This window comes from Peromyscus maniculatus, chromosome 17 (assembly GCF_049852395.1).
Source record: "Peromyscus maniculatus bairdii isolate BWxNUB_F1_BW_parent chromosome 17, HU_Pman_BW_mat_3.1, whole genome shotgun sequence".
NCBI classification, from domain to species: Eukaryota; Metazoa; Chordata; class Mammalia; order Rodentia; family Cricetidae; genus Peromyscus; species Peromyscus maniculatus.
This window is the reverse complement of record NC_134868.1, coordinates 35470599-35485118: the sequence shown is the minus strand read 5'-3', so window position 1 is coordinate 35485118 and position 14520 is coordinate 35470599. Positions and strand designations below refer to the sequence as shown.

Genomic DNA, 14520 nt, shown 5'->3' with positions numbered 1-14520 from the left:
GGGAAGGGTCAAAGGAACTTCTGATTTGTAGCCTTTCCAGTCAAAAGTTGTGGGTAATCTGAGTTCTGCCTATGGGAGGGAGGTGTTGTAGGAGTGAACTCTTGTCCTGTGTGGTCTGAGCTCACAACAGTGCCACAGCTGGATTGAATTGTAAGATAAACCAGCTGGTGCAAGATGGTTGGTTGCTACAGAAAGAAAAATAAAAGATCTCCCATGCATCTGGTTTTGTAAGTAATAGTGTGAATAGAGAGAAAACTGCTCATTTTTCTATCCCTTCTTCTCCCTCCCTCCCTCTCTCTTTCTCCCTCTCAAACCTCTTTTTTTCAGGAGGAAAGTGTGTATGAATCCAGACATTACTATATTACAGTGGTTTATTGGCAAATAGCCTGAGGATTTGAAAGGAAAAAATATGCAAACAAACATTTGGAACCATTCAAAACATTTTGAAGGTTAAGTGCAGCCAAGGAGCATATATTATCCCCAGTCTGAAAGCAATCCTTTGTGTTCTGCTTAGAAGTAACATTTGAAAGATGTGGCTGGGTATAGATGTTCTATATTTGTTGTAAGTATTTGGACCAGTTTATAAGAATAAAAAAGAAATGAAGGTTATCACTGTTTTCAAAAAAGACACTTTAAGTGGATACTAACTTATTTTTGTAATCGATAAAGAACAATGTTACTCTCAAGGGATTATAGAAATGAATTGTCCATATGGTTACATAGTAACAGTATTTCTTTCATTTTTTAAAACTGTACTGATTCTTTACTGAATATAAAGAAAGAAAGAAGATATGAAACCTAAAATGGAGAATCCTTATTAGCTTGAGTTTCTATTTACTGTGGTGTTTGGGGCTGTTGTTTAATAGATATATAAACATATAGAGATGTTTGTACACACAACAAAATTTTCTAGTTTTACCCCAAGAACAGACCATTAGAATTTCAGAACAGATAAACTATTTGCTAATTTCATGGTAAGTGAATTAATCTTATTGTTAAATCATTTTTAGATTCTTAGTTCACTGGGTGTGAGTTTCAGAGGAAAACTATAGTGAAGAATTTTATCAAGTGTACATATAAAACTTAATTTTGTCAAAGCACATATATTCATAAGTGATATTTATTAGACAACACATTATTGGAAAGGTCTCTGTTCAAGGCTAATATTCCCCCAAACTGTTTTGTTGTTGTTGTTGTTCAGGAAGATAAATGAAATGATAGCACCTGAGTTCAGGTTCTCTTTGTTTGACTATCACATTTAATCATGGTTACACATTAGCACCGAAATTAGGACAAAATACACGAATTACAAGAGAGATCTTAAATGATATGGGCTCATTGCATGCTTTGTAAGGATTCATTTCTGAGAAAAGAATTCCCATTGCCAAAATTTTGCTGTGTTTTCACTCAAAAGAAATAGACCCCACCCAAACTAAACAAAAGAATACAATAGACTTATTTTTGAATAGATATGTTATCTACAGTTCATAGGAAGGAGTCCCTTTAAATAGAAAAATGTTTTGTTTTGTTTTGTTTTTTTACATAAAGCAAGATAGAGTACAAAAGCACAGCTTTTGTAATTTTGGTAATTTTGCAATTGTACAAACATATTGCATAGTACGTGTAAGAAAATAGTTCCATTTTTCATATATCTATATATACAAGAAAACATTTACATGAAAGTTACAAAACAAAATAAATGAGTAGTGGACCTGATTTAAAGAACTGTAGAAATAAAGAAACAAACTCCAAGTTATGGATCTCCATTGTTAGTAAATGTCCTTGCACATCTTTAACCCTGTTTGGCTTTTACTTATAAATAGTCAAACAAAAGAAATTTGTTTTAAGACGGGAGATCGATTAAGAATCACAGTTCATTGTACCTCACACCCTTCAGTGTTTTTCCTTACTATCCGAAAGACTGACCCACATCAATTAACACTTAGAAAGTAGCCCTCCTGTTCTAGAAGTACTTCAAATTAATTATTATTTTCCAGAGATATTTTTTGGCAAGCAATGAAATTTTAAACCCAAGTAAGTTAATCCATCCTGAGGCCCTTTTGGGTGTAGTCTTTTTATACTGGTTTTAAGAATACTGAGGCATTCATTACACGTATATAAAAATATGCAGAGCACACTACTGAAGTGTTCTTTCTAAAACTAAAGAAGTAACTAATGGCTGTAGTTCAGATTCCTGCAAGAAGCACGTTTACTTCCTTGTGTCATAACTATAACCCCTATTCATTTCAATAAATTGGTAGAAGCAATAGTGGTCTAGAGTTAAATACAATAGAAACTCTGGTCTTTGGTCTTTGACATTTCAATGATTACTAGGTTGCAGGTTAAAGCAATGTCTACAAATGTGTCCAATGAGATCATTCATTAATTTACAAAAGGAGATAAATGTGATATTATTTTCCTTGTTATAATGACATTCTGCACTAATCATTAGCATAATATATGCTAGTGTATGCAACAAATGACTTAATGAAGGGTCACATGAGCAATTCAAATTAGACCAAAGCTACAGGCAGATCAGGTAACAATACCTCAAATGTACAAAACTCAAAAATGAGTTTGGTGATGATGGTTGTATATAGAAGATTAGGCCATTAAATAACTTCAATTATAATTTAATGTGATGTTGAAATTGTATGCTGTAAACTATAATGCTAACAGCATTAGATATTCTCCTGGCTATTGCTACCTTATGAAGATCTACCACATTTGCAATGATGAAATCCATTAGAGATATTAATGTACCAATGGTGTGTTTGGAAAATTAAGAACTGTTGAATTAAGACATTAAAGTAGTAGTCTATGAAGGAATTTTGATAGGTATAAAAAGTTTAGTACTTGGCCGTATTGATTAAAAACCATATTTTTCAAATACCTATGGTTTTGAGTTTGATAAAGATCAATAATAATAGAACAGAAAGCAGGGTGCTTATACTTGGTGGTGTTATTTTGAAGTCCTAAAACAGGATTTAAATTAAGAGCCACAAATATTCCTCTTCTTAATATCATCCATATCACAGAATACATCAATCAAACATGATTTCCCCAAAGGGAACTGATGTCCAATTGGTAAGAGCACAATCAGGTATATGGAGAAAAATAATAGGATGCTGGGAAGATTTTCTTTTTGACATGGATCAACAGCTTTTAAAGGAGTGGGTCATTGCAAATTCTAGCTTAAGCAGAGTCTGATGAACTCAGAGAAGGTCATTAAACATCTTTAAAGAATCAGTGGAATTAAGAGATGGACATGACCAAAGAGAACACCTCGCTTAATATAACTTTCTCACAAACTGCAGCCAAAATGATTGAATATTTCTAAACTCAATTAAAATCATTACATGCAGCCAGAACCCAATTCAGAATTCTTGCAAATATTTTCAAAGATCCAGGGCAGTATAGTCTAATTTTCAAATTGTAGTTTCACTGAATATTGTTAGTGTCCAAATTCAGAGAAATGATTATTTTCCATATTGCAAAAAATATGATTCACAATAAAAATCAAGACTAAGAAGCCCAGTGAGGAATGTTGTAGATACTAGCCAACTGGGCCGCGACATCCTGAAAGTGTATTTTGTTTGGTGTTTAGTGTGCTTGGATTGTTTTGTGATTTTTTTAAATTTCATCACTGAAGTATTATGAACTCAAAGTAATAATGCATGCTCTTTATATCTCTTTGAGCCCCAGAGAAACTGAACTTAAAATGCATCTGAGTTTATCCATTTCTAGATCATGATTGAAATGCCAGCAAGTTTCCTTCTCCAATACCTCCTTTTCCCTTCTTGCCTGCAGGATCTAAACTAAATATGATGTTAAGATAGAAGTAACATCATGGCTGAGTAATGTCCATGCGGCACACGTGAAAGTATTATTTTTTCCTTGTGATTTAGAGAAGAAAGAATTTGCATCATTTAAATAAGCTACAATGTGTGTGTGTGTGTGTGTGTGTGTGTGTGTGTGTGTGTGTGTCCCACCTATGTAAAAGTTAAATAAGAAAGGAAGGATTCGAACCCCCTTAAACTGGTTTCAAGCCAATCCCATAACCTGTGTGTGTTTATGCACATTTGGTCTGTAAAACTGAATTTGGAAAGCAATGAATAAATTTGTTCTTCAGCTCCTGGAACTTTTTATTGTCAAAGAAACAATGATTCTCTCTTAGAAATTCAAAGACTTTATATTTTATCTTCTAAGCCTCTAATAAATGCTTAAACTTTGAGATTATTGTACCTGAAGAAACTACAACAGTGAAGCAACCAATTCAAGTCATTCATTTAGTATTGTAGAAGGAAGTCATCTATAGCATTCTATCTTTTATATTTAACAAGTATTTGAACAACATTCTGAATGTCCCAAGTTTATATACTTTCATGTCTGTACTTTGCAGAATATCATTAAGTTGAAATTTTTACCAGCCTTTCTTCTTACTTTGTGTGTGTGTGTGTGTGTGTGTGTGTGTGTGTGTGTGTGTGTGTGTGTGTGTGTTTTGTTTTCTGCTTCATTTTTGAGACATGTTCTCTGAATAGGCCTGGCTATCCTGGATCTCCTTCTGCAGACCACACAGGCCTTAAACTCGCACAAATCTTCCTGTTCTGCCTCCCAAGTGCTGGATGGAATTAAAGGTGTGAGCCACCATTTCCAACTTATAATTTGTTTCTTTTCTCCTTTTTCTCACCACCCTTCACTCTTGGCATCTTGTGGTATGCATATAAATTCTCAGTGTTCCCTTTTACCTTTTGAAATATATGTTCTTAGAACATGTTAGTGCTAGAAAAAGCCTTCAGAGGATGTTTGATTCGGTATTTTTATTGTTTGTAAAGTGTTCATTTTAAACTGAAGCCTGGAGATAGTCTCAGATTGCCCAACTCAGCTTAATTGATTAGTAAAAGACTTTAGAAATAGGGAGGATTATGAATTGCAATCATTAACATCCTTTGATTAGGAAATTTTCTAATTGTTTTAATTTAGCATGGCTAAAACCCTGGTATGTCCCAAATTAATGCCCACTGTCTTCTCCACATAACACAGTGATCAGCATCCATGACTCTCAAACGTCTTGTCTTAGATACTGTGAGACTCTTTTGTGAAGACTAATGTGTGAACTTCATATATTGAATTTTGTTAAAAATGAATTAAGCTCTTCATTATGACTTTTCAAGCAATTATATATCTCAACTTTTATTTTGATTTTAGTTTACAGACTTATATAATAACCCCAAAGGACAAGTCCAATACTACTTTAAGAATGATCAGAGTGAAATACCTTACAGAGACTTCTGCAGAATGTGGAATGTGCTCAGTGATAGGGAGCTTTGCCTGTTACTAGAAGTGCTAGGAACCCAAACGAGATAACTTTGGACAAAGAGGTCACTTTGCCCGTTGCAATACCCAATTTACTAATATTTGCCCCAATTTTCTAATACTTGCAAACCAAATTATATCAACATGTTTCAATCTTTTGCTTCATTCTCAGCTACAGAGGACAGAATTTCAAAGATTCTACAATCACAGAGCCCTGAAGTGCAACTTCCACACAGCTGTTAATGGTGTGCACAGGTACCAGGTGGGAATAATGGGAAAATTAAAGACTTACCTTTTAGTCACCAAGTCAGGTTCCCAAACTAGGAAATCTAAAATACAAGTTTACATTCTTGTATTCTGTCGGGTTCAATAATTTGAGATTAAGAGTACTGTAATGAACAAATCTATAATCTTCTGGAATTATTTATTGGGAACTTGGTAATAAAAATGAACAGCGGAGAATGGAAAGAGCTACGGTTCATGATGTCATGGTAACTTAACAGTCTAATAGAAGTGACTAAATGTTAACAGTCAAGGAACAGAGGCGTGACTAGATTCCTAAACGGAGGAAGCACTCATCCAACACTCTGCTGAACCCTTGTCTTTTGACCATTTCCTTTTCTGGAATTTATAATTTAATTTCTAACCTTCTTAAATATGAACCTGAAATTAAAAGAAGGATACTTAATTTGAAGTTGATGTCCCCGTGGAAAGTGAACCCGTTCTCAGCATTACGCATAACATTAGCATTTAATTAGAGGCTGGTTTAACTTTAGCAGTTAAAAATAAAAAGAGTTTAATGTAAATGGAGCAAACAAAAGAGTATTATTAAAACCTAAGGGTAAAGGACACCATGTGAATTATTAACGAATAACCGATGGGTTCCACACTGTAAGTATATCCCTCCTATCTTATATTGCAATTGTTTCGTCGTTTTGTTAAAAGCAAATGTGTCACATGCAATAGCCACATAAATAGAAGGCCATCCAGATCTGACAAATGAGAGCATAATGGCGTTTGTGTTAATTTTGTAAAGATTATATTGCTGAGAGCTTTCAAAATTATCTAATGTACAAAATTCCAGGCTTAGTAGACAAAGAGTACCAACACACTGAATTTAAAGAAACAAAAACAACTCAGGGACTCTGTCATGTCTTGTTTCATTTAGTTAAAAACCATGTATTGAATTTAATTTTTTAGTAAAGCAAGCATTACATAATGCTTCAAAATTTTAAAATTCGGGGATAAAAGTTTACGTCCAAAAAAGATGAATGGAAAATTGTGCTTTCGGACTGCAGAATTAGTCTTCTGACGGGGGTCAGCGTTTCATGTCACCACTGGATTTGGGAATTTCATCTGGTAATGTGTTCGTGCGCAGTTCGTAGCCAGGTTCTGCAAAAATCTAAAACTGTGTGCTTCACTCCGCGTAGCAAAGGCACCTAAGTTATTCTCCTTTTCGAGCAAATGTCATGATCCAGGTTTCCTGCTGAAGATGCTTCTCCCGAGGCCGAGTCAGTCCCATGGTGTTGAGTCAGGTGAATCAGGAGAAGGTGGGCGCCAATCCCTGCTGATCCTGGACCAGTTTGCTCTGTGGTCCGGCTGAAGAAGCTCTGCACTGATCACACGGGAAACCGAGCAAAACTGTGAAGCAGACGGACGGGAACAAAAGGCTATTCTGGTGTGAGGAGAAATCAGTCGCTTCAGCTCCACAAGCAAATGCTGCTACTGGACTGACAGGTGGAGCCTACCCCAGCTGTAGAAAGGTAGAGTTTGCCGTTGGGGCAGACACACAGTTCATACACTGTCTGTCGAGAATTTGAGGAGCTGGGTGAAGAAGAGAAGGAACCGGTTGGTAGATTTCCTAGCCGGATTGTATCTGCATTTAGAAAAATCTAGGAAGAAAGAAAAAAAAATCTCAATTCGTTTTCAGCATGGTACCTCCATCAGAACTTTGCAACATGGTTTGTCACGAAGTTATGGACAGGTTACAAGTCTGTGTGCAATTTAAAAACTTTGCTGCTGTCTCCACTTTGAGAGACAGCTTGGAGAGCAACTGTTCAACATGAAATGTAGTAATGAGTAATTTGCTCATGGAGCCAACAGTTATTAAAAACAATAAGAACAACAGAAAGAGAAGAGAAGAGGAGAGAGAGAGAGAGAGAGAGAGAGAGAGAGAGAGAGAGAGAGAGAGCAGTAAAGGATTTCCATTTCATTTCTTAGTCATGTCTGAGAATTATATAGAGAAAGAAGAATACCAGTTGGGTTAATATTAATGAAGAGGGGGAATTAATTAAAAATATACTCCTTTACCTGCTTTTTTAATTCTTATGAAAGAATGAGTAAAGTCATTTCTAAAACACCCAGAAATGTCTCACAGTCTAAAGATCAAGTGATGTAGGAAATCATGAGAACTAAGAGATAATTCTACATATTATGATGCTTGAATTTTATATTAAATGTTACCTGGTTTCAGCAACTAATTTGCTAATTTTTCAATTTGGGGAGTTACTTCTCTTATTTAAAGATTTCTATTACACTGATTATTTTGTAAGTGTGTGTGTGTGTGTGTGTGTGTGTGTGTGTGTGTGTGTGTGTGTACTAGTGTGCATGTCAGAGGACACTAACCAAAGTTGGTTCTTGCCTTCCACCCTCTGGTCCTGGAAATTGAACTCAGGTCATCAGACTTGGCTGCTTGTGCCTTTACCTATCATGCTATCTCATTGACCCTTAACTTATTCTTAATCGTAGACTCCCAAAGTTGACAGGAGGATGAAACAGTGCTCAATTTTCTCCTTTCTTGACCTCGTTATTTCTTAATAGTACTTCTGTTGCAGGCTTTGAGGCCATCCACATCCACTTTGTACTCTCCTTGTCTATTCATCATATTGTTAGGGTGAACTTTAAAGAAATGTAAATTGAACAATGTTTCTCTAATGCTCAAAGCTCTTTTATAGTTTCCCTCTCATTTCAAGTAAAAACTGGGTTTTTCCCCTAGGCCACATATCTTGCATGATCTGCCCTAGTCCCCTAACATCATCAGCTGTAGCTCATCTTGCTCATCTTTTATATTTCCCATGACTTAAACAAAGCACCTGTCTCAGAACTGTTATATATTTTATTCTCTCAGTGTGGGGTATTTGTTTTACACACTTATAAGTTTATATATATATATATATATATATGTGTGTGTGTGTGTGTGTGTGTGTGTGTGTGTGTGTGTGTGTGTATAAACTATATGCTTAAGGAATATCTTCACTCATATAAAGGGGAAACTTTCATTAATAAGTCCATTCACATTGGCTGCTGCCATTTCTTTCATTCAGAAAGTTGGCAGGAAATTAAGAAAACTGAGATATTGAATGAGAACACCACATGTCTGAGCCTCTCCAGGTTGCAGCATGGATGGACTTGCCCACCTCTTTCTCTTTTGCCAAGGCAGTTACAGTGATATTGTTCACTTTCCAACTTCTGAAATTGGTATGTCGGCTCTGTATTGCCCCATAAACTACACAATCCATCTGCTCTGAAACTCAATCCTGTCACTAGAATGGTACCCCTAAGCTTTGAATTCAGCAATCCCCATCTTCTCTCTAACAAGAATCATTTATCTCATTCATACCTGTTGAAATCAGTGGTATTTGTCTCTTTGAAAATGCTAATCAATTTTTTGAATATAAAGTCTCCAATATTCCAGCATGTATATTGTTGTGTGTTATAGCCCTGTGGATGTAGTCATATCGCTATAACCCCTCATTTACAGTTATGACTCTTGTTTCCTTCAATGCCAAATTGGAAGTTCCTTGTAGCATTGAATCTAAAATGGCATTGATTGCCCACAGCACAACCTTGGATTTTCAGTACAATTCATTTCCCTTCATTTCAACTACTACATGTAATGCCTGAATACAGTATCTGGTGCTATGAAGTAGTTTAGACTCCATCTGAACGTAGGAACTTTTGTTTTTGATAGTGATCATTTCTCTTTTTGTGGTGTAGCTATTGTAGAACACAGAAATGAACAAACACACCAACATCGAAGTACTTTGGCAAAAAGATTTCCTTTTTTTTTTGAATAAACTGTGATTAGATATATAAAAGTATAAAAAATGTAGGTTAGTGGATGCTTACAATTTTCAACATGCATGTACTGTATGATATTTAAGTTAGGTTCACTATATTTAGCTACTCAGAGAATAATTAATTTTTTTTAGGGTGAAACCCTTCCAAATTTTGTCTCTAAGCCTTCTGAAATGTCTATATCATTATTGTTGTCTATAGGGGCCCATTTGGGCAACAGCAATGTATCCAAAATTCTTGTTCCTCTCTGACTCAAACCTACCTTTCAAACTGATTCATCTATTGGAGAAACATTCTGAAGATCCACAGAGAAAAGTAAAAAGGGAGCGTTTTCATTTTAATGTTTAAAGCTAATTGTTGAAGCAACAAGAATGTGGAGGCCTGTTTCAAACTGTCCTGGGAATGAATACTTTTCAGTAGAAAGTAAAAGCTGCTTGATAAATCCCATAATTAAGAGGAATCAAGATTTCCCAGGTTTGCAATTTCTCACGAAGCGGCTCCTTGTGACTCGTGGAGCCTGATGCATAAGAAAGACATGTAAAGCAGCAGCTTCAGCATGGGAGGGTCAGCCCTGCTTGGACACTCACCTCCCCTTCTGTAGACTGCAAGTGCAGTTCCTTCCTGCAGGCAGCCTTGAAGTCACCTGCAGCTGCGCTCACCTGGACCCCTCGTGGAGCTTCCATTATCAAGGATCTGGTTGGTGATTCAAGCCTAAAGGAAGGCAAAATATCACTTACAAATGAGAGAAAACTTATAATGAACTGGAAAAAAGGCATTAGAATTTAACTAATCTTTACACAAAGCTAGCATAAATCCACATCCTCACAATGTATTACAAGGATTACAAGCCCAGTTAAGTTTTAGGATATTTTTCATTACTTTATCATTTTTTTTTGGCTCATTATAAAATCTTCATTTGTTCTTATCAATTATTTACTCTCATATATAATAATTTAATAACATTTTCTTATGGTAGTTCTCTTTATCACACTCCAAAAGTAGGTCATTATGAGTTTACATGTTTAAATCTTTAATATATTATCAATATTAATGATGAAGTTTTAATAAATAAGTTGGCATAATTTAGCATGCACATATTTTTCAATAAAGAGTTCCAACTTTGTATGAAAACCTTAATGAAAATCATTAATTTTGCAGTCCTTGAAGAGAGCACCCTCAAAATTTTGTGAACTTGAAAATTTTCAAAAGTGCATTAAAAAATTTGGAAATTAGCATAACAAAGATCACCATTTTACATGTTGAATGACCTTCATTGGTTCATTGCAATGACTCCACACTAAATGTCTCAGTTTTCAGAAGAAGGAAATCAGCGGACAGCAGAATGTAGTTATAAAATCCCTAGCATGAAAACTGGTGGGCACCAGCTGGTCTTGCTCTTCTGTTGCTGATGCAGCTGCTCTGCTTCTTTTCATCTTAGGATAGCAGGAAGAGGCTTCCCTCAGTCTCACTGTCACCAAGATCCAGAGTCACGGCTTTCCTCTGAGACAAGATCCAGAACTGTTTTGCAGAAAGAACTCCAAGAAACGGGTCTCTGAAATGCAAGCACTCAATGGAGGAACCACACTTGCAGCCTTGAAGGTGGCATCCAAGAGGAGAATCATAATTAAGAAGTGATTGCAATAATTGTAAATCTTGGCCTTATTCCACCTTCATTAATAAAAACAACTTTGAAACTTTTACCTCTCTTGATCACTTGAACATCTTCATACTATTCCTGGAGCTGGAAAGCTATAAAAATACCTGTTTTAAAGCTATACCTATATATTATTTTGAATAAAAACAGACCAGAAAATTAAAAAAAATACTCAGAGTCTCACTACTTAGTAAAATCTACCACTAACCTTTTCCATATAGTATTGAAAATATAAAATCTGAATTTTGAAATTGTATTTTATAACCCTTATACAATATACAACACTGCCTTGAGTAGTATAACTGTGGCCAATGCCATCTTAGTGTTTTGTTGGACAACAATAACTTTATAATTGTTGTTATTAACAATACATTTTTGAATTCACTAATGATTGATATGATTGAATCATTTGAATAACAGTCAGATAAGAACATTTAAAAAATAAATTAATAACTTAAGACAAATTATATATATTTTTTATTCATCTATTTACTTTAACCCCAGCCACAGCCTTCCTGCATCTACCCCTCCTGGCCCCTAATCCCACCCTCCCTACTTCCATCCCTCAATCCCCTCCCTCTTCCATCTCCATCCAGAAAAGGGCAGATCTCCCATGAGTATCAGTAAAACTGGCATATTAAATTGCAATAAGACTGACCATCTCCTCTTGTATTAAGGCTGGGTGAGGCGACCCAATATGAGGAGTAGGGTTCCAAAAGCCAGTATATAACTCCAATATTCAATAAAAGGTAACTTGGCACATATTTAAACAAAGGAAAACAGGAAAAACAACTAATTTTACCCAGTAATCAACATGATTCAAATTATTTCTGAAGAGAAGAGTCAAGCTTATTTCTCATATATTTGACAGCCAATTGCTCATATAAGATTTGCAAAGGCTTCATTTATGCTGTGTTTGACATTTAGTAATATAACATTAAACACATTAAGTATTCTGAGTGTTTGAGATTTTCTAATTTGATCTTTATCAAATGATTAATCAGGAAATGCTTGTTATATTGTATTTATTTTATGCATCAGATACTCATGGTCAAACTGACTAGAGTAGTATTGATTTAAAGGCTCTGTGTCCAAAATGTGTAAAGACTGGGAGCTCAGGGTGGTCAGCCAGAGATAATGTCTCAGTTTTATCTGCTCTGAATTGACAATTAACCATTTCCTCTGTGAACTGAACAAAGCCACACCTGAGCTAAAGATTCTGTTAATCTACTTGATTTATTAGAACTTCCATGATGGTGGAAAGTAGGAATGTTATTGATCCAGAGTTCAATTATCTTGGGCTATCTTTTACTCCCTTAGTAGCTACTCACCTAACACCATTGTGACTATCAAGTAAATCATTTTGGAATTGCCTAGTTTTCCAGCAACACCCAAATTCCAAACAAAGAATACCATCAGAAGCATCTCAAACCAGTGACAGAAATGCCCACCCCATGGCACCCATCCGACTGAGCCCTTCACAAGTGTATTTGAAAAGTGCTTCTAATTTCTTCTATTCATTAACAACAACAACAATAACAACAACAAAACCATTTCCACACTAAAATATGGATTTTGGAGGAAGTCTGAGTCCATATTCTCAGGCCATAGTCACTCATATTTGGCTCAGAAATGTATTTTTCTTTGAGGTGAGAATTGAGTTGTGTTTTGTTGCTGTAAAGTTTCAGTAACATGGTATGTGTCAGAGTGTGATAGCATGTGGTAGGACAATACTTTGTGTTCTCTCTCTCTCTCTCTCTCTCTCTCTCTCTCTCTCTGTGTGTGTGTGTGTGTGTGTGTGTGTGTGTGTGTCTCCCTATCTTCCTCAAATCCCTCCTCCATGACCTCCTATTTGTTGCTCATATACTTGTTGACAAGAATGTCATCACATATGACAGAAACTGATCAAAATCATTTGGATTGCCTAAACTTAAAGACATTTGTAAAAACTAGAGCCATTTTGCTCTAGTGGAAATCATTTTGAACATAAATGAAAACACCAGCTGGAGGAAGGAAATGGACAATAATTGTTTACTTCTACCTGTTAAAAAAGAACTTCTTGCTTGATTCGTAGAACAGGTAGACACAGATGGAAATTAACAGTTTAAATAGTTCTCTGTGTTCCACTTCCTGAGGTCAATCACGAATAGTGGGATGCTGGAGGTAGATTTTTCAGAATAATTGTGGATACAAGCATAAAAGTACAAAAACCCAGCAGTAACACATGGTGAATGAAATGTGAGGGAATATTGGGAACCTTTTAACAGATGAGAGCTCAGATCTATGAGACATCCATTGACCAAATACTGACATAAATGCTTCAGTGCTGAGCAAGCTCTTTGGTACAGTGACTCAAGACTGGGGAAAATAAATCAGATCCGCTGAGCTTAGTCTCTGATACTCGGTGCGTGACGTTCAAACTTGCAAATTATGTTTTATAAGAATATTTTTATTTTATCTGAAATGAGACTTTTTCTGAAAATATGTAATTGCTAAATATTTGTATTTATGCATTGCCTGGTATGTACAAGCATTACCAAAATGGTAGAAATTTTACACCACTGCAAAATTCTTTAAGTGCTGAAGTAATTAAGACTTTGAATTACATAAGCCTCAGTTGTATACTTTGCTAGTACTGGTGTAATAAAATGTGATAACTGTAAAAAAAAAATAATTCAAGTGTTATTAAAATAGCACATTATGTTTTGAATAACAAGCAGTAATCAAACAAGCAATACACACAAATAATTTTAAAAGAGAATTTAGTTAAAGAGTATGTGTAATAAAACTTACTAGACTAGTTGGAGGATTTCTTACATTTTTAGTTTAATGTTGAACAAAGTAAGTGGCAGTCATCATGTATTTCTTAGGCACATGAAAACTGAAGCAATCTGAAGCATTCTGATAAATTTTACTGAATACTTAGTGTAATTTTTTCATGGGAAAAAACATCATGTAATAACATATTAACCTGATGTATGGTTCCGGAGTCAAAACTTTTCTAACTTTACCACGGGCATTTTTGTGATCTGGAAGGTTTCATTTTCAACAATTTGAGATGCAGATTATCTCAGTTATCTACCTTCAGCATTTGTAATGACCAATAGGTGCATGGACTTTAACTGGAGTAGGACATTGTCTCTTGTATCATGTGTTGAATGGGTAAGAAGCCACCTCTTTACACAAACATTATACCCAAAGGATGTTGTCCCTCAGGTGTACCACAAGAGAATTAAATTTTTTCATATGTTGACAATAATAAGACAAACTGTACACTTACTCAAAAGTTTTGTCACACTTTTAAAAGGCATTAGAATCCTTGCAGAGTCCACAAACTACATTATTGAACAAACATATTTAGGCAAAGTTTCCAAGATTTGAAGTAAGAAACATTGTAACTAGCCTTGACAACTCATCAAAATAGGTTGGACATTGTGTAATTATACATTTAATTCATGTTAATATTCCCAAGG

General features: G+C 35.3%; 1 protein-coding gene across 1 annotated transcript in view; it reads right to left on the bottom strand.

Annotated features, from left to right (window-relative positions):
• Positions 1-5275: 5275 nt before the first annotated feature.
• Sgcz (sarcoglycan zeta) overlaps positions 5276-14520 on the bottom strand; it is a 1022364-nt gene continuing 1013119 nt past the window's right edge. The window contains exons 7-8 of the mRNA XM_006973966.4: positions 9981-10104; positions 5276-7208 (exon numbers count right to left, since the gene is read on the bottom strand). Of these exons, the coding sequence (XP_006974028.3) occupies positions 7017-7208; positions 9981-10104 (316 nt within the window). The 3' untranslated portion in view covers positions 5276-7016. The remainder of the gene's footprint in view (positions 7209-9980; positions 10105-14520) is intronic.